The sequence below is a fragment of the Argiope bruennichi genome, chromosome 8 (assembly GCF_947563725.1).
Source record: "Argiope bruennichi chromosome 8, qqArgBrue1.1, whole genome shotgun sequence".
Taxonomy (NCBI): domain Eukaryota; kingdom Metazoa; phylum Arthropoda; class Arachnida; order Araneae; family Araneidae; genus Argiope; species Argiope bruennichi.
The window spans coordinates 34,848,293-34,868,899 of NC_079158.1; the positions used below are offsets into that span (position 1 = coordinate 34,848,293).

The 20,607-nt window shown below is 27.0% G+C and overlaps 1 protein-coding gene across 2 annotated transcripts; it reads right to left on the reverse strand.

The window, feature by feature from the left end:
• Positions 1-369: 369 nt before the first annotated feature.
• LOC129981773 (uncharacterized) lies at positions 370-19,533 on the reverse strand. Of its 2 annotated transcripts, none has more exons than XM_056092772.1 (8): positions 19,454-19,533; positions 10,816-10,989; positions 9,670-9,762; positions 8,991-9,051; positions 8,135-8,240; positions 6,111-6,411; positions 3,531-3,673; positions 370-1,672 (listed from the first exon to the last, which is right to left on the reverse strand). In XM_056092772.1, exons 3-8 carry the CDS (start codon positions 9,698-9,700, stop codon positions 1,517-1,519), a joined length of 798 nt encoding a protein of 265 aa, XP_055948747.1. In that variant the 5' UTR covers positions 9,701-9,762; positions 10,816-10,989; positions 19,454-19,533; the 3' UTR covers positions 370-1,516. The 2 variants fall into 2 exon arrangements, with proteins under 2 accessions (XP_055948747.1, XP_055948746.1); XM_056092771.1 differs by lacking the exon at positions 19,454-19,533 and adding an exon at positions 11,855-12,078 and having other exon boundaries at positions 373-1,672.
• Positions 19,534-20,607: the final 1,074 nt, after the last annotated feature.

Genomic DNA, 20,607 nt, shown 5'->3' on the forward strand with positions numbered 1-20,607 from the left:
CATCAATAATAATTTCACAATACAATATAAATCACTGAAATCAACCAATTTACTGTTAAAAATAAAACCAAAACTGTACAACTAATATATTCTAATAATTTAATACTATAATAAATTGAACTATTGTGTGATTATCTAAATTGAATAATCTGATTACTGTTACATTTTTCTATTTGTAAAATTATCTGAACTGTTTTCTTCTCCCCAAACATTTATTAAACAAAGAATTTCCATTAATACTCTACTTAAGTACATAAAAACCATTTTTATATAAAAAATGTTATGTATAATGATTAAACAAAATAAAAAATTTATGTATATATATATAATAAATAATAACTGAACAATTATAATTTTCAGTTTAAAGATAAGAATGTTTTAAATACTGACAGGATAATATGAAATATATAAATATTTTTCTTCTTTAATTTACAGCATTAATTTCACTTTAATAAATATAAAAGTTCTCTTATTAATTTAAAAAAGATGCAATCAATAGTTTATTTTGCTTAATCTTTTAAAAACTACAATTTAAGCACTTAGGTGTAATAATTCTTAACGCCTGATACACAATGAATCATTAAAATTGGGAAAGAATTACTTGAAGTAAAAATATCCCAATGTATTTTTTAAAATTTCATCTTTATAATAGTATCAAATTTTGCTACAAACATTTCAAAATACTGTTTGAGATTGCTTCTATAAATACAAGTAAAAAAATTCAACTTTTAAAATCAGTTGGTTAAAAAACTTACAAACTACTTTTCATGCAAATTTTATGCTTAGTGAGGTAGAAATCTAAAAAAGTGCAAAAATATCTTTTTGAAATATGCACACAAATTTATCTAAAAGTGAGTGATAGAAATACTGATTGGCTGGTATATAAATAATGTTTGCAACAAATTTTAAAAAGCAAGATTGTCATATCAATTAATAGTGCATATTATGATTGTATGCAATTGAAAAACATATAAGAAACTTATCACAGCAATTAATTAATATTTACAAAATAAACTAGAAAATACTTAAAAGTTTGACAAATACAAAGAACAGCTAGCAAAGAGTTCAGTCATTTATTTATAAAGAAATAATGACACCTTTAACCATTTATAAATCTTTGGATATAAAACAGCTGCAAACAAGTTTTAAAAATACTAAATAGATTTAAGACAGCAATTTACATTTGACTTCTTTGATATGTAAGAGGAATAAATTTATAACATATAAACAATTACATACAGATGCAAAAGCAATAACATAAGAAAAAATAATCAATTAAAATCTTTTATTTAAATTTTAACAAAAAAAATCTAACAATTAGTCAAAAGAGAATCAAGGCAAATATTAAAAGAAAAGAATTAAACATTGACTAGAAGTGACTAATGATTAATCTCAACTATAATAGTGCAAACAGTTAACATGGAACAAAATTGAAAATGTTTCAACATCTGAGCACCAGGCTCACCCTAATGTGACCATACTTTGTTCAAGGACTTAAGTGCAACATGCAATGCTACTAAAGTGTTGTTCTCTCATCTAAAACAACTTCAACTGCATTTTCGACAAGTAATTCAGTATCTTTATTAAGCTGTGGACTCTGACTTCTGCTCAGAGCAATTGCAGCAGCAATATCACTTCTCATGCGATTTTTCCTTTTCTTGCAAAAATTAGCCTAGAAAATAAATAATAAAGGAATAGTAATTGGACACCAAATATATATAAATAAGTCAGTTACTTTCAGTATATGCAATTAAAACATCTCATCTAAATGACACAGGAAGCTCAAAATTAAACTTAGCATGTGCCAGTGCAAATTCAGTTGCTACAAAGTGGATTAATCACGAAATACACCCTTTTGATATCTTTAAAAATTCATTGTAATCTGATTCACAAATAATCATTTCTATAAAACTTTTTTCTCTAAAACTTTTTTTTTAGTTTGTTGAATATTCTATTACATTTTCATAGAATTACTGTATTCGAAAATTCCTTTTTGTATTGGCAAGTGCATAAATAAATATAAGCATTCATGTTTCATAATTATATAAATGCCTTTTTGTATATGTGAATAATTTTATTGGTTTACCAAATACTTATTGTTTAAAATACAAATTTATCCTGAAACGATATAAAGTTAGCAAATTATTACAATATAAACAATATGCTTATCAGAAAATAAAAAAATGTTGTACAAAGAAAAAACATTTGAATAGTTTCATTTTAAAATAAATATTACTACTATTAAATAAAATTTCAATCACTAAAATTTGGTAAAGATGTTTAAAAAACCATGGAAAAGTTGAATGTTTTAATAATTAAAAAAAGTTTTGCAACACTGAATAATTTTCACAGAGATGCAAAAGGTTGAAATTTTTATATATATGATATTATTACAAATTTGTAATGTTGCTTCCCTGTGCAATAAGTCTCCTTGTAAGGAAGATAGTTTTACAGATATAGCATGGATGTTAAGTTAATGATCCCTAACTTTGGTGATAAACTTGAAGACCATATGGCAATAAAAACGAAAGTTCAAGAAACTGCAGGAATTTTTACACTTAGGAGTGAAAATACAAAACTTTCTAGAGCATTTAATACCTTGACAACTATAAAAAAATGTAGGGAACAGATGAAAGTTAGCAGTAGTCAAGCCAAGTGATGCAAGTAACAAACTAAATCTCTTTAGTGCACTGATCTCCAGCGAGTCATCTCGTGTACTGTCACTGTTATATATTGCTGATTTGTTGCTTATGTGTTACTATTTACTGCAAGTAAATAGTAACTGTTCTTGAATATGTTTTGATTGTATGCATTTAAATCATTGTTTCATATTTTCATGTAGAATAAAGCACCTTTATCCATTATTTAGAATGTTGGATTTTTCATTATCAATCAACAAACAGATTTTTGGATATTTTCTATAACAATATGTAAGGTTAAACAGATTTGTTAATTTTGAACTTATAAAGGAAACCAATCCTTAGATACAGTAAAAAAAAAAAAAATGGTATTGTGTATAATTTATTTTTAAATTTTGAATACCAAGTGTTTTGCCATGATTTCGGCTTTAATATTTTGTCCTAAAAAGAAACAAACGTTTCGACCAGAAAATTAATCATTACAAAAGTGTCGGCTTAATTGTTTCCCTTTGTACTATTATGGTAAGAATAATAAAAAATAAAACATGGAAATATTGACCTGCTTATTTAAAATATTATTTTGCTGCACAATGATTTTTTTTTTTTTTGTAACATTAAAAAAAAGATTAAATTGAGCATATAGATTTAGACAGAAAAACTTTACTTTCAATCACTTATAAAAATTAATAACCATTCCTAAATCCTTTCACATCATAGTAGGCTGAGTTTTCTGAGTAATGTAACTTGAACTATAGAGTCACAATTAATTTCATATTTCTTTTTTAAATCACAGAACAAATTAAAATTTCAAAGATTTTTAAAAATAAATATCAAACAAAACAATATAATAATGAATAAATTGAAATTCATAACTACTTTATTAATGCTCACCTTCTGAAATAATTCACTGTAACAATCCATAGCAGATGATGGTCGTAAGCTGTAATTACTCCAAGTAAAATTGCACTTTTTCAAGTCAAATTCTGATCCCAAATGAGAATGGCAACTATACAAACTACGCTGATCGAAACTGCCTAAAAATATAATACTTTAATTTATAAAATAGCTAGATATAATATTTAAATTTGGAGCAAAAACAACAAAAATACGAGAATTCGAGCTTTGACATTATTTTATAAAAAAGATTAGAAGGAATTAGATTTATTCAAATAAAAAACTTAAACCACACAAAATACGTTTATAATTTTGATACTTTAGAACAATGACAAAAATTATAATAAAATACAACTTTTTTATGACAATATTATTTCAAAAATTATATGACCTAAAAAAGATATTTCAGAAGCACTGACAAATTTTGAATAACATCTTTTAATAAATATGATTATATAAATAAAATCAGTATCTTAAAACTATAGACTTTCCAGTAATATTTTCAATACTTTGGAATTCATATTATTTAAGTAAAATATAAAATAATGTAGCTAACATCAGAATAATATTCAATATCATCTCTTCTGAAAATTTAGCACCATTAAGACAAAAGCAGACATAATAAGCTATTCTACACATAGATGAACATTCTTTTTTCAAGCTATAGAAAGGATGTTTTGGGATAAATTTTAATTTTAGCAAGTCATATAATGAGGATGAGAACTGATTTGACATGTTCTCCTACCACAAATATCCATACCTCACTTTAGTATGCACATTTGATGCTGAAAATTCTCATGCATTAGTTTTTTAAATACACTGCAAGTGTTAGAAAGAATATGCTCACAAAATTGTAGCCCGACAATCAAATAATTGTTATTAAACCATCATAACTATTCATTCAGAGCAACAAGTTATAACCAATCATAGAGAGGTGCTCTCAGAATTATATAATTAAGCTACGATCTACTTTTTTGAATTAACAACATTAATATATAATGATGCAACAGTTACAAGCCATGGAAACAAAACATGAAAAAGAAAAGAAAGGTGCTCTCAGAATTATATAATTAAGCTATGATCTACTTTTTTTGAATTAACAACATTAATATATAATGATGCAACAGTTACAAGCCATGGAAACAAAACATGAAAAAGAAAGAAAAGAAAAATGCTTTGTAGAAAAATGTTAAAGATTGAATGTTTGAACAACAAAGCACTTTCTGACTAATATTTGTGCAATAAAGAAAATAAAAAGAAATTTACTGTTATACTTTTGTTTAAATAACTACAAAGCATTCAAAGTTGAAATACATAGCATTAAAGCATAATCAAAAGTATATTTACAAGAATTTATGAACAATGAAGCAGTTCAATTTCTAAGATAATAGTAAAATGAACAATGCTTTCTTTAAGTAAGAATAATATCAACGACTTTTTTCACATTTATTAAAACATGAAAATATCTAATAATTCATTAAAAGTGGGAGAAAGGGGGGGGGGAAGTAAACTAGTTAATATCTGATTATTTCAACTTAACATTTAATTGAATTATAAATACAATCTTTCATCTGTGTTCCATTAAATGTTCTCTACTCATATCAGCACATCCAGGATGTTTATTCTGATATAATGTTTTTACAAAATTACATTTATTTATTTATTTTGCAATTATACTAAACCAAACATAAAGAAGGGTTTTTTTTTTCCCCTTTCTTTTGCTGAAATATACATACAAGTTAATGATTAAAAATTATCCTGATGATCTAAACTAATTGCTTCCATGCAAGAAAGTTTCTAGTTCATAACTCTTCTTCATAAGGTTTTTCTTTTAGTTCTATTTATTTCAATTAATGAATACATAAGTCTAAACTGTGGTCAGAATCGAAGAATAGTAACTAAAACAGTCCTTCCAAACTTTTGTGGTATACGAGAAGTTATGGAAGGGAAGGGATTGTGAACTTTGACATTTAACATGCATCTGAACTAAATACACAGTGAATCTTTGGTAATACCAAGTTTTAAACTGAACCCTATTTCCCTGTTAACAAAAGTTTACAATAAATCCACAATAACCTTACATTAAAAATGACACTTATTGTTGTAGGGTAAATTCACATGAAATCTCCAAAAACAGTGCAGTGGAAGTTTCAACCTTACTATAAAAAACCTCCATCAAATGATTAGATGATAAAAACTTTAAAAGAAAAAAAAAATATTTTTTTTAATAAATTCAATTAAAAAAGGGAGTTAAGTTTTCAGAGTTTAAACAGATTAGATATTTTACATGTGACTTATAGAAATCATATTAAATATCTTAATTTAAACAAAATCAGCTTTTGTGAATCTCTCCTAACACAGTTTGTTAACATATTAATAAAATTATACTCAATTTAAGTCAAGATAATCATATTCCAGAGTGTAACTTAAGCCCATTTCTTAATGTCACAATGTAAAAGTAAACCAATTGGAAAACTCAAGTTTTCAAAGTATTATAATTAATTTTATATAAGAAGCAATGAATTTCAAAGTAAATATTTAATAGTTATTAATTATTTACTTTAAATATTAACATACCAGAATAAAAACTGCGATGTAATAATGCTGGAGAATCTTGATGAATGGTAATGTCTGGAATGTCAACGTTAGGTGAAAAGAGAGATGTCTCAGTACAATGATTACCAGTTCTGTTATCTAACATAGGTGACACAGAAATAACAGAACAAGACTGGCCAATTAAGTTCTCAGAACTGGTGTGATTAGGATGATCATCAGTTGTTTTAGAAACAAGTTTTTCACTTCCTGAGACAACAATTTCAGGGCACTGGGAAGACATGGTGTAATGAAGAGGGCTGCCGAAAGACGTTGTTTCAAATGCCTTAAGAAGAGAAAAATAATCTTTAAAGAATAATCAAATCATTCAAATGTGCAAAATTTAATTAAAAAATAGTACTTTTCTATTAACTCAACAAATTAAAATACTCCAAAAAATAAATAGATTAACAGCTTTATGTGGTAAAATGTGCAAAATTTTCATAAATTTGAGGCCCATGGTTTCTGTGTTTGATGTAACAGGCTCAATGAGAAGCAGCAAAAGAGAAAAATATATAATATTTTAAAACTAGGTGTAATATACATCTAAATTTATCTAGCATTCTTTGAAATAGAAAAGTGAACATTTTAAAATCTCTATAAAAGAAAGTATCTAAAAAGTGTGAACATTCTGCAGAGTACAGTGTTTGACTTAAAACTACAAAATATGGTACAAATATACTTTGGTGAATGAAAATATACAACTTGGGTCATTTTTTAAAATGTTAAGTAGAATTTTAATTGATAAAAAAAAAACTAAGTGAGATATTGACATTTTTTCTATTACAACTTTCAAAAATGTTATTGTAGAGAATGATATTCAGACCATTTTAAATTTCAAAAAATATTTTCATTGATACTAATTTAACTGTCATTCTATTTTCTCCCCAAATTTTGAAATTTTTAAAAAATTCTATTTTTGCATAATTTTTAACAGTGTATTTTATTATTGCTCAGAAATGCACATTGTCTATGTAGTTTACACAAAGAATGAAATGAAGTTATAACACCATGGAAGACAACATGCAGTTAGAAGAAAGATTACAGAAAAGTTACATTTTTAAAGTCATTATAATATCAAGAGACTTGATTTAATTACATCTCTGCATACAACAAACATAGCAGTTTTGTGGCTATTAAAATAACATGGCTTTAATTTCTATTGCAATTTGATGTTTATAATACTTTGTAGAATACTACATTTCACAAATCATGATCATCAAGTTTGCATAACTGATATAATTTTAGTTATTTGAGAGAAGCAGCTGATCATCAAAGTGGCTAATAAATAATAAATAAAATGCATTTCCATTCCAAATAACAAAGAAAATGGATATATGTTGTGTCATTATAAAATTTCATTATATGTTTGCATTTAAGATTAATATTTTCTTTTATTATATTTGTTCTCAGTACTTTTAATTTATCCAAAAAATATAATTCTTTTGGATATTACAACATAAAAATGAAATTATTAGTGAAAACAATTAAATTATTTCAATATTTTATTGCAAACATAATTTGTATCTAATTTCTTTGATTTTGCACTGTTTAGTTTGAGACATTTTACTTTAGTCTTATTAATTTTAAAATTGTCAAACATTGTCTTAACATAATAACAAAAATTATTATTCATTATATAGACACAAAATTTATCCAAATATTATCTCACCAAAAAATTATATATTCTGCTATAAGCAAATTTTTACAGCTCTTACTAAAATATTGTACAATCTGAAAGTTTTAAATTTATGTAATCTACGAATAGAATTTTTATTCTAAAATAAAATTTGAGAAAGGTAATAAGTCTACATTTCACAAATCAGAAAATTTGAGATAATTATAAATTATTAAGAAAATTTAAAAGTCTAGAAATTAAGTATTATCCTGGTTATAATCACCCTTGACATTAGATGCCACTGCAGAAAAGGCCTATTTAGTACTCAGTATGTATATACAGAAATCTGATTTGATATATTTTCATTAAAATTAATACAAAAAATAGTTACTTCGTTTGTTTGAACAAATTTTGTTATGATGCAATCTTCAATTGATCTCTTTCTCTGATAGTCAAAACCTTGAGATGATTTCAGTCCCAAAAAAACAACAGAATTGCTAAAAACAAAGAGGAAAATTGAAATTATTAATTAAAGAAAGTATTCTTTTTATAAATCATGAAGTGTAATTAAAACATTAATAAAAAATTTCATCATAAATTAAAATGCAAAGTTTGTATTTTTTGCTTAAAAAGATTTATAAAAAAATATCTAAAAATGTTATCTAATCTTAACCTCCAAAACATTAGTTCCTAACAAAGGAGGGACTAGTCCCCAGATGGTGCTGGAGCCCTCCATGGAGACATAACCTAATTCAACGGTGAGAATATTTTAATATTTGGTATGCTTAACTATTATGGAATAGGGAGCATTGGAATAAGTTCTCCTGTCTAGGGGCCAGTGATTCAGAAATGTTTCATGAATCTATAAAATCATCCTTTAAAAATATATGAATTAAGTTGAAATCAATTTTAAAAACACCTAATCTTTGAAATATTAAATTTTGAGAAGATTATATTTTCTTTATTAATCAGAAGTAAAAATAAATATGTGTCAAAATAAATATTATATTTTAATGTCTCAGAGTTATTTAATATAAATGCATTCAAATATAATAAAATTACTTTCACATAAGGAATAAACTAATTGCATATGAAATTATATAATCATAATACAAATTAAACTGAATTAATTAAAAAATATTAGAAATTAAGATGACAATATTAGAAATAAAAGAAAGTCACAAAATTGAACCATTGATTTCAAACTATTCCATTTAAAGCATTTTATGCAAGTAAATTATAATTACCTTTGTACTACAGGAATTTTGTACTTTCCTTTAACACTTGCACCGTCTTGAGGTTGTAACCCTAAACAAAAATTTTATAAAAATTAAATAACTAATTACAAAATTTTAATATTATACAACTTTAAATAAAACTAATTTTTAAAGCAATAAATTGCCATTTCATTTGAAAAAAAATGGTTAAATTTAGTATTTAACAGTAACACTTTAGACATTAAACCGGCACATCAAATTTTAAGCATCTAGCTCTCTCAGTTTTGTATTAATTGCGTTAACTTAAATTCAGATAGTTAGATGCCAGACTTTCTCAGAATGAATTCTACTCAAAATTTGATTAAAAATCTACAAATTTGAAAAAATCTACAAAGGCCATATACATTTTTATTTGTCTAGCTCAATGCATTCTTGAGTTATCTTTGTCACAGACAGACATAATGCTAAAAACGAATTTTTCCAACCTAGGGAAGTCTGAAATAAGGGAAATTCATCAAAATCTAGAGCTAGAATTTCTTTTTTTCTTTTTTTTTTTTTTTTAATATTTATTTTCTTATTTTTTCTCTATATTTCACATACAAAAAGGAAAAGAAAAATTTAGCCAATTTCAAAACTAAAAACTAATTTATCTGTAATTAGAAAAAGCGTAGCTATTCATTACGTGTATAATGTCGGGAAAAATACTCACAGTACTGTTTCTTTTTACTCAGTATTGTCATTCTACAACAGCACTTCCAAAATGTTAAAATTAACACACTCAGTGCTATTACAAGTGACGCACCTAGAACAAGTATTATAGTAATAAGATTTTTTTTTACATTTTATATATAATAATTATTATTTATCATAATATTATAAATAATATTTCATGTATTAAAAACCATAATAGTCGTCAAATTTTTAAAAAATAATTCTTAAAGCACTGTAAATGATTTCAAGCTTATTGTGCAACTAGTTCAGCTTCTGGAATACATGCTTTTTACTAACAAAAAAAATATATATATATATTTTCTTAATGACATAACTCTACAAATAATGTGGTTTCTTTTTTATTGAAACCAATATAACTTACTTTTTCCTTAACAAATTATATTTTTAATGAACAATTATTCTTTTTATTTCAAAAAGGAATATTAATAACCGTAAATAAATGCGATAAAAGATATTTTTCTGATTGATCACAATATTTTCGGAAACATAGTATTACAAACAGAGTATCAAACATAATAACAGAGCATGAACATCTGATATAATGACTGAGATTATAGCTGAAATTTATATTAATCCTACAATATCTAACCAAAATTAGGATTATTGCAGTTAAATGAATATCAAAATATTTATAAAATTTTATATATGCTAAAATCTGTTAATATAAGTTTTTTAAAAAGGAATTTATAAATAAATGCATAAAAATTAAAAACTATTTTTTTAAAAAAAAAAGTTCTAGTTTAAATAAAATTTTCTTGACTATGTAGGAAAAAATATCCTTGACTATGTAGGAAATAATGGATTTTTTTGTATGGTCCCAACCCATCATATAAAAGCAGTGGTTATTGATAATTATTTCATTTTATTTTTATATTTTTACTGAAATTCAAGTTAATGAGTTAAAACAAAATTAGTTCCTAAGGTTTTATAAACTTGTAAACAGGAAAATAACAGATTTTAACAACTTCAAAAATATATTTTCTTATACATGTACTAAAAAAAATTCAAATGAATCCTTCCTCAAATATAATGAAAGTTATTTCATTATACAAAATTTTGCATTATGTCTAGAAATATAACTTTTGGTCTTAAAAATAACATGCTATGATAAATGTAATATTACCTATAACAGCACCAAAAAATAATGGAAGATCTTCAGCAATTAGTCCAAAAAATTGTTTAGGATGTACTGCACCTGGAGCTATTGTACTGTTAACCAGTGTTTTATCTTTAAGAGCCAGAAGAGTAACACTTTGCTGAAGAAAGACTTGATGAACATCTTTGGATGATTTTGAATCTATAGATTTAAAAAATATATATATATTATTACTTCAAAATTTTCTAAATTAATTTTAAAATAAAAATAAGTCTAATATAAAATGTTTAGAATTGATATCAAGTTAATAAAAAGTAAAAAGCAAGTTAATAAAAGTTTAAAATCATTCTTAAATGCACAATCCTTTCCAGCAAAATATATCTGTGCTAAATTTAGTGGCTGTAAAACTTTGAAAAGTTTTTAAATTTTTTTTTCTTTAAAAGTTACACTCTAAAAAAAATATGTGTGTGATAAATTGGTGTAAGTTTTCAATGGTGCTTCACATCAAATCAATTTGGAGTTAATTAATAATGACTCATTTATATCCTGCTGAAATATGCACTATCCCCCAAAATATGATTTCAATAATTGTCATTTTATCATAAAAAGGCATTTCTAAAAAAATATTATAATGTACGTTTCTACTAGTATGTAAGAAAAGAAATTTCCGAAACATACATAATTATCAATTAAATCTAAATGTCGTAAGGAATATTTAATCTCTCATTTAAAAAAAAATCAATCCAATGCTATTACCCATGCTTATCAAAATCTAATAATTTTCGAAAGCAATTTTTAATAAAAGTACCTGCCATTAATAGTAAAACAACATTTCACTAACAGGCATCAAGTTTGATAAATAAACAATACCCAAATACAAGTTAATAAATAAACTACGATGGCATTTCTAAACGAAGTAGATTAACGTGCTTTAATAATAATTTTAGTTCCCAAAAAAGAAACTATCTTTTAAAATAATTATAATTTATACTGCACTTATCGTACAGGAAGCATTCAGAATTATCACAGATGCGCAAGCAAAATTCGAAAAACAAAACTATTTTACTTGTTCTTATAGATTCAATTTTGGATTCTTCATTTACAAACTGAATAGATTTATAGGTAATATTCTTTGAATTTCCCATGTCCAAAAATTTGCCGGACCATCTTCCTCTCTCCCAGCCCCTTACAAGGTAAAAACAAAAATTAATAAATATTTGCTTAATGAAGTGCCGAATTAAGGTAAGAAAGAGGAAGGTCCGAATCGTCACAGTGGTGATCCAATCCTCGAGAACGAATCAAGTACATAAAGGAAATAATAGAATAGAACTCCTTTGCTGCCGGCGACAGATCTCGGACCTCATAATGGAATAAATCTATTCTGACTTGGTGCACATATGGCGCGAATTTAATTTTGCTTCAAATTTCATAAAAAAGAAAAGATTATTTGATGCAGCGTTTCCTACCCACTTTGATACTCTTGCAAATTCTGCTCTTTTTAGATACAATAAATTGTTTAATTGAACTAGGAAACACTCTAGTATACCGCTTGAAGATATATTTGTGTACATGCAAACACACACACTAACAAATAAGGAATATGCCATGGTTTGACAGAAATAACAACATCCACAAACGACCTCAGCCTTGCAGCACTACAAGACTTCTACAAAAATACTATGAATTAAATTCTTCAATAAATTAGACAGAAACAATAATATCCCCATTAAAGAAATTGAACCTAATGACCCCAAGCTTCTGAAGAACGCTAAGAGACTCTGGCACCTCATGCATGCTTAAAATTTAATTGCTGCTTCACAGCATCGACCTCACTCTGGACGAATTTTGCAGAAAAAAAAACACTTAATGGAAAATACTGCTTTTTATCTTTTTTTTCTCTCTCTCTCTCTCATTTTCTTGAAATATAGCTGTAACATGAGTACTGTTCCATGAAAACATAATCACCTTCATTATGCACAATCACTAATCCCAATGGCATGTCAATACCCATATCACCTATTAAGTCAGGAAATTAACAAATTCGAGTTCACGAATTCCAAGAGGTATTCCTCAAATTAGCAAAACACACTCACGCTCACTCACACATTTTTTTCTGATGTCAACGACCATCAATTTATATTAGCTCATCCCATGACAAAAAAGTTTTAAGTGTATCTAAATAATGAAATAAAAGTTTAAATAAACTTTCTAAAATTATCCATATTTTTTAAGATAGACATAGTAAGTTTGAAAGTCTTGATGGATTCTTGGGTTTCATCGAAATGGATTTAGTATAATCATTCAAGGCTATTCGAAAATAACGGGAAAATATTTTGAAGAAAGTAGGTTAATTTATTGTTGATTTTCTCTCTCTCCCTATCTTTGTTCAAATGCTAGTACTCTGCAATGGCAAGGAAGTCTGCAAGGGGATGTTATGAAGGCATCTTTATATCTGACTCTAATTCAAAATTGTGTGATCCGTACAAAATATAGTTGTGTTGCTTCACAACGTGGTATCAATATAGCTGAATAAAACTTAAAAGGTTACAACGATTTGGGATTCGAAGATTGAGAGATGACCGGATCGCATCCGCTATGTGTGTATAATGTACGCGAGTTAAAATTAACACTGAGCGCTAAATGTCTTCATGTTGATGGGGTATGACAGTTGGAAGAGTAAAGTGTGGGTGCGGGAATCATCCTCATATTCTAAATGTGGATTGTGGAGGCAAAATCTCAGTTTCAGGGGTTGTTAATTCGAAATTTGTTCCCATCAATGTTTTTCCATAGACATATCTGATAAATGTTAATTCCGACAGGGTTTAAAGCCGTTCCATTCTCAAGTAACATTAGTTTATTGACAATGAGTGTAGTGATTGGATTTTGATGCGTTAGGAAATAAACGTTCATAGATGGCGCTAGGCAACTAGCGCGAGTGTAATTAAAAGAGTGAGGTCATTCGAATGTTGGCTCTTGGAGAAGAAGGAGTTACTGAGCAGAGTAACTCGAACGAATCTGCAATAAATTTGTTGTTAAGTTTTCTATTTGCCTATTTATTCAAATCACTCACGAACCAGCCAAGACAATGAGAGTGAATGACATTTGAATTTTGCCATCTTCATTTCATTATGATTCAAAATGACAAGATTTGTATTAAAAATTCTCATGTAATTTAAAAATACACACTAATCTAACAACGCGAAACTCCTTATGCACATTCCATTCAAAAATTGAAGTACTTTCATTTAATATGCCTGCATTTCTGTAAAAAAATTTATATGCCGAATAAGTAAACTGGTGATTAGACCATCTTTCAATTAAATTAATTAATCCATATTAAACGAAATGAATTTCTATTTTCTTAATTAAGAGAACATGTCTTTCTTTTTCAATATTTATATTTGAAATGAGATTAAAAGCTTTCTGATCATGATATTTGAAATTGGGATTGAATACAGTTATTCAGAAACTTACATGATATTATTTTTAAATTTTCATACATTATGCTTATACGGAAATGGTTAAAACAAAATTTACTATTTGAAAGGGGAAAAGGCAGATAACAATTTATAATGCAAAAAAATGTTCATGCATCATTTAGACAAAGCAATATTTCAAAGAATTTCATCAAAATTAAAGTATATTTCAAATATGAATTACTACTTTTAAATTTATACCATTGTCTGATTTATTCATAGTTTCGCAGCTTTATGTTACAACTCCATTTTATAATAAAGATTTTTTGACGACTGAGTGAGAGTTTTCATTAATTTTTTGCACATTTCTTTGGAACTAATTCCAGTTGAGAACCAGGTAACAATTTTAACAGGTAACAATTTTAATGCTTAGGTGTCATTTGTCTAAAGTAGGGTTCAGCTAGCTACAATCCCTTCAGTAACACCACGCGTGCGCAGAAATTGTACAGTAGCAAATACTTGTCCCGTTGAAGCAAGAATTTGCTATTGTCTGCTCTTCCAGCGCATGTGCAGTCTTTCTTCTGCGCATGCGTGATTTTACTAGAATCGTGTAATTAGCTGAGTATAAGCCTATCTCAGCTTCAGTGTGGAGGATTTTATAAAAGGATAATTTAGAATTAGAATGCCAAATATTCGATGTACAGAACCCAATTTTAATAGAATCTATGGAGTCAATTTGAAGTTACTTGGCTGTCCCATAACAAAAGCAACTGTATATGTTCTCTAACATTTAAGCAAGTTGTCTTATGTTGTGACACTTTGCTTTTTCCTTCCTTAGAGAGGAACAACGAATTTCAAAACTGAACGGCATTTGCAATTTGATATGTATCTAAAGATCACGAATGTCATTTTAAGTTCCAAAGATAGATTTTAGTGCGGTCAAAATCGTGTTCCATAGTTCGCTAGAATAGTTATAATATGTCGAATATGACCGTTTTTCTGAATACGAAATAAAAATTTCCAATGAAAAATGCAACAAATATTTTAATATTTTCAGCATTGATTTCAAATTACGTATTATAGCCATGATAGGGAGATTGAAATAAATCATTTGGAGAACTGTTATGTGAAAAATATTTCTTCGTAATTAATCCATAATAAAATAGTATTTTTGTTAAAATGTTATAAATTAGAATGATTTTCATCAAAATTTAAATATTGCTAACATGTTGAAAAAAAATTTTTTTTTAATGAAATGATATCAAAATTTACCCGATCTACAATTCAACGTATCGAATACTACGCCACTGATATATATTTAGCGCATGAAATTTGACAGGCATTCTTTACTATTATTGTTAGGAAAGGTTTGGAAAAAAATATCCAAGAATTCTTATCAGCATTGTATTGAAGTTATATAATTAATGTTATCTCTTTCATTCTTACTGATTAACAATTATCTCTCATCAAACAGAGTTAACGGTTCCTAATTCTTGTGGCAGTGAACGTGTCAAGAAATATCGCATTATTACAAAAGCGTAAGAACAATACAATAGTGGAAACGGTCTTTATTTGTTCTCCAAATATTCTATAGTTTATCTAGTATGAGAACAGATAGAGATAAATTATATCCTGTATGCTGATATAAATTATATCCTGATGTATTTTAAGAAGGATTTTATTAAAGTCAGGAAAATTGTTAACTTGGATTAAAAGGTGTAACAAATCTCTTCATCTCAACACACAGTATAACATAAAACATCGCCCTATCACCAAATGACGCGAATATATACACATTGGCGATAGGGCGATTTAAGAGGCCTTGGCGGTGTTGCTGTACACGATTGGTGTCAGCTTAAAAAAATTATCTGATGGAAGGGTTATTTTTATTTGTCTCTGAAATCTAAAGGCAAATTTCTCGGTAACTTCTTGCTTGCTTACACAAGTAGATGATGCTTTGCGATCAGTTTCCCAAACAAGCTGTAAACAGATTATGTCAAATATAATTATTTGTTACGACAATATACCTCTTAATTCTTACATTTTCAAAGCAAACTTGTTAAGGGAACGGTGGACGTTTTTGCGAATTATTCACTTAGAGTTATGGAATTTTTCATACATATGTATTAAAATATAAATACATCGAATTTCTTTAAAAAGCTATTTGAAACGAAATATTTTTTAAAAAAATTAAAAGTTATATATTTTTTAAAATATTAAAAGTGGCTTACTTTTAAATTTTTTTCTATTATTTTTTCCTTATTACTCAATATAAATTTATTTGGGACAGAACTGTGTATAATTTTATAATTCCAATTAAATGCTCATTGTTTAGAAACATTTTTATGCACACTTTTTTGTGAATATTTTTATGAATTTTCATAATAAGTTTGTTTTTGTGAGCTACAATTGACTTTTAACTGTCTAAAAAAAAAAAAACTAGAAATATAAAATGCATACTTTATTTTCTTTCGATGTTTAACCGCAATTCTACTTAATTTCTCTGAAAATTAAAACACCTGGAACATTTCAAAGATATTTAAATTTAATTGCAATAACATTAGGAGGAAAGTCATTAAAATCTCTAAGTCCTTCAAATTTGATATACAGAAAGTCTTTTTTTCTCTAAGTCCTTCGAATATTCATTTTATTGAACAATATATTTTAATATTATTTTAGTTGAATATAAACATATATTTTAGTGAGAAACTGGTAAAAAATTTCAGGTTTCCGTCCATGTTTACTTATTAAAAAGTCCACTATCCCTTTAAACGTTTAAAGCACATGGAAGATATAAAAGTAAAATTCAGATTGATTTTTTTGGAGGGGGGAGGAGAATAAGCATTTTCCTGAATTCTGTATCAGTGCCATATACTCTATTAACACAAGATACTGTACGATATCTCCATGACGTTGTTCTGAATGCCGTATAATATCGTGTTGTGCATTTTGTGCTAATGTTGTAACTATATGGAGAAAGATGGAGTTTAAAGGGAAATGTAACCAGCTTACGGGACACGAAGAAATTAAAAAAAAAACAAAAAAAAAACTGAATTATATTAGTAAATCTGTGATATCAAATACAAGGAGGGATAAAACAGTTTTCTGGATCCTTGCAATTTTGTCATGTCACTGTATTGCTAATAGCATTCTAATCTGTAATAGTAAATAGTGCCCAAAGCATAAAAGTGGCACAGGTTAATTTTTTCAATTCTAGCTTTAAAACTTTAACAGAAAATGAAAATAATGCTTTTCGGGACTCCGAAATTACTTCCTGGGGCATCTGTGTTCTCTTTGATCATCTGTTGTTCCGCTACTGTGTTTTGTCTACAACTCTCAAGAGTTTTTACTTTCTCATATAGTACAGATTACTGTAATTGTCATAAAATTTAAAGTCAAGATTTTGACAAATCTCTACGTTTAATAAGTTCTTGAGTTTGAAAAACATATTTTTGAAAAATGTCCGTCCGTTTGTTTGTGTTAAAGGTAACTCAAAAAAGTTTTGAACTAGACGGATGAAATTCAGTACGCTGTCTTTACATTAAATTTGTAGATTTCTATCAAATTTTGAGCAAAATCCGTTCAGAGGAAGTCTGTCTAGCTGTTCGAATATAAATTAACACAATAATTAAAAAAGAAGAGAGCTAGATGGGGAAAATATTGTTGTTGTTTCTTATGGCACTTGCCATAGGCAAGCCCGCTGTTCGAAGACAGCGGATTTAAGCCTGGGGAGGGGGGGGGGGCGCCTCTTGTTTCTATAGTAGCGCCATCAAGGGCCAAGAGAACGACTTAGCTACACACACGTCACAACCCTTTTTACGGGGCGGACTTCATTCACGCATTTCATTCACTCAAACACAGATCGTAATTTAGACCTGAATCAGAGAACGATCACCCCTGATCCAGTAACCCCAGTGGTATTACTCTCGACATGGAGGACTTTGTGACCAGGACAGATTTAACACGCGTCAGCCACCAAGCACGCGGATAAAATATTGTATACATATTTAACATCTATAGCATAGACATCTATTAAATTTTAAACCAAATCTAATGAGCAGTTGACCATCTGTCGGTCTGTACTTTCAGAAACATTTCAACATGGTAACTCAAATAAATAATGACTTAAATATATCAAATTTATAATGGAATTTTGTGATTACAAGTGTAGTTTTGTATCAAATTTTTGTTTCAATTGTTTGGAAAAAACGTGTCTATGACACAAATTCAATTTATAGGTGCTATTAACCACATACCAGAGATTAATTGTCAAATAACTCGCCAAACATGACGCAATAGATTATGTAAAAATGCTAAATTCAAGCCAAAGGTTAATATTTCCTAACTATCGTACGCCAATGCCATGCAAAGCATTCTCTGGTATAACATCTTTATTGGCGAGTATGCGAGAAAGTTTTAGGGAGACCACACTCTCTGGTTTTAATCCTCTGTAGTTTATGATATGTTTTTATTAATAGGATGATTAATGCATTATTTTATAATTAAGTGTGGCTAAGTTGGAGTTTTTATAAGGGCTAGATTGTCATGATGCGCCAAATATCTCGTCGTCAAATTGGGAGGATAAAAAAAAAAAAAAAAAAAAAAACAGACAAATGTTTTTTTGTTGTCGTCATCGCAACAGGAATAATTAAAATCACCAATAGATAAGATATATAAGATATATGTAAGATACTTTTACGAACCTGAACATATACGAACAATTTGATGGTATATTTCTTTCAAGTTTCTAATCACTGCTTTTAAGTTATAAAAAAAGTTAAGTACAAAATATTATAACAATAAATACAACTTTAATAAGTTAAATATTAATATCCATGTGAAATCTAATATTTAATTTTAAAACGATTCAAAGCATATTTTTCAAAACCTAAGTTTCCATGACAACGTAAAAGTAATTCAAATATTGGGGATGAGTGAAATTTTATTGCTTTTTTTTTTCTTTTCTTATTTGAACTTTGATGCCATAAACAACAACAACAACAAAAAGGATTGGATAAGCAGCAATTCAATATGAATAATTTAAAGTAAATGAATTATATAAAAAAATGTTATACCAAAAATATCAAATTCAAAAGTTTGACACGTAGAAGAAAATCCCTATTTAATTGATTATCAAGTAAACGAATCGGGTTTTTAAATTGTATAGCTACAAAAAATGATATTAAAGTAATAAATAATTGCTCCCTTTTAACTTCCATTTTTAAAAAAAGCAACATGTACAAACTTACCTCATCATTGTAAATAGCTGTTCAGTTTACCGTAGACAAACGTGAAAGGAACTCGTCTACAATCAGAAATCAAAAAGCACAATTCAAAGATAAGTTATCAAAATTTTGATAAGGCATATAATCTTATCTTAGTAAAAAAAACGGAAAAAATTAAACGTGGTAGTAGCAATTATTGGGAATTGCGCACATAAGGAATATTATTTTACAAAAGAAAAAGAAAGTAAAGTTAAATCCAAATAAAATTTAAAAAAAAATATTAAATTTTAATGAAATGAATTTCAAAAAGGCAAATAAAAACATGGAATAATTATTCTATTGTTTTATAATCTCTACTAATAATAAAGATGGATGTGTGTGCTGGCATTCTACAAGTTAGATTGTTTGTCTTAGATTGTTAGATTGTTAAAGCAACCAAATTTTGAACATATGTCTTTTACGGGAAGAAATGTGTACCTCGGAGTGATTTAAAAAAAATTTTTAATAAGGATTTTAATCCATTAAAATTTAGCAGAATTTTGATGTTTTTCTGCAATAATTTCCGAAAATATTATTGCACAAAAATAAATTTTATGCGATTCAAAGTTTAAAAAAAAATGTCTTTTTAATTTACCAATTAAGCCGGTAAAATTTTTCTAAAATTTGGCAATTAAATTTTTTTTTTTTTTGCCTGATTTCCAACAACATTGTTGCGCCGAAATTCAATCCGCTTTCATTGTTTCATCAAATATTTATTTAATCGTGTGATTATCTTCTTTTGTTGAAAATTTAAGAAAAATGATTTAATATCTGTGTAATTTGAAAAAAAAAAATATAGTTGTTACAATATTGCGAAATTAAGAAGAGTAATGAACGGGATATTTATGTTTTAATAGAGCTATGATGTTATGGGACTTTTTTTCATTAGAAAGATTCATGTACACAATAAACAGAAGTAAGACAATTAAAATAATATGGCTTTAATGTTTGATAATTTGATTGAATCATGGACATGAAATTATATATAAACTATTTAAAAGAAATTAAATATAAACAGTAATCTCGGCAAAACAGTTGGTCTTATTTTTATTAAAATAATATGATATTTAAAAAAAATATATTGTTTGGTTAAAAAATTTTTGTCGAAATTTATGAAGAAAATTGGCCTTCTAATAAAT

Bases quoted from the DNA above. Each gene is read 5' to 3' on its own strand.
- LOC129981773 (XM_056092771.1), bottom strand. From the start codon at position 11,933: ATGGGAAATTCAAAGAATATTACCTATAAATCTATTCAGTTTGTAAAT. The intron at 6,412-8,134 runs GTAACTATTTTT...TCTCTTCTTAAG, and splicing joins AATTTGTTCAAACAAACGAA to GCATTTGAAACAACGTCTTT. The intron at 1,673-3,530 runs GTGAGCATTAAT...TTTATTTTCTAG, and splicing joins ACAGTGAATTATTTCAGAAG to GCTAATTTTTGCAAGAAAAG.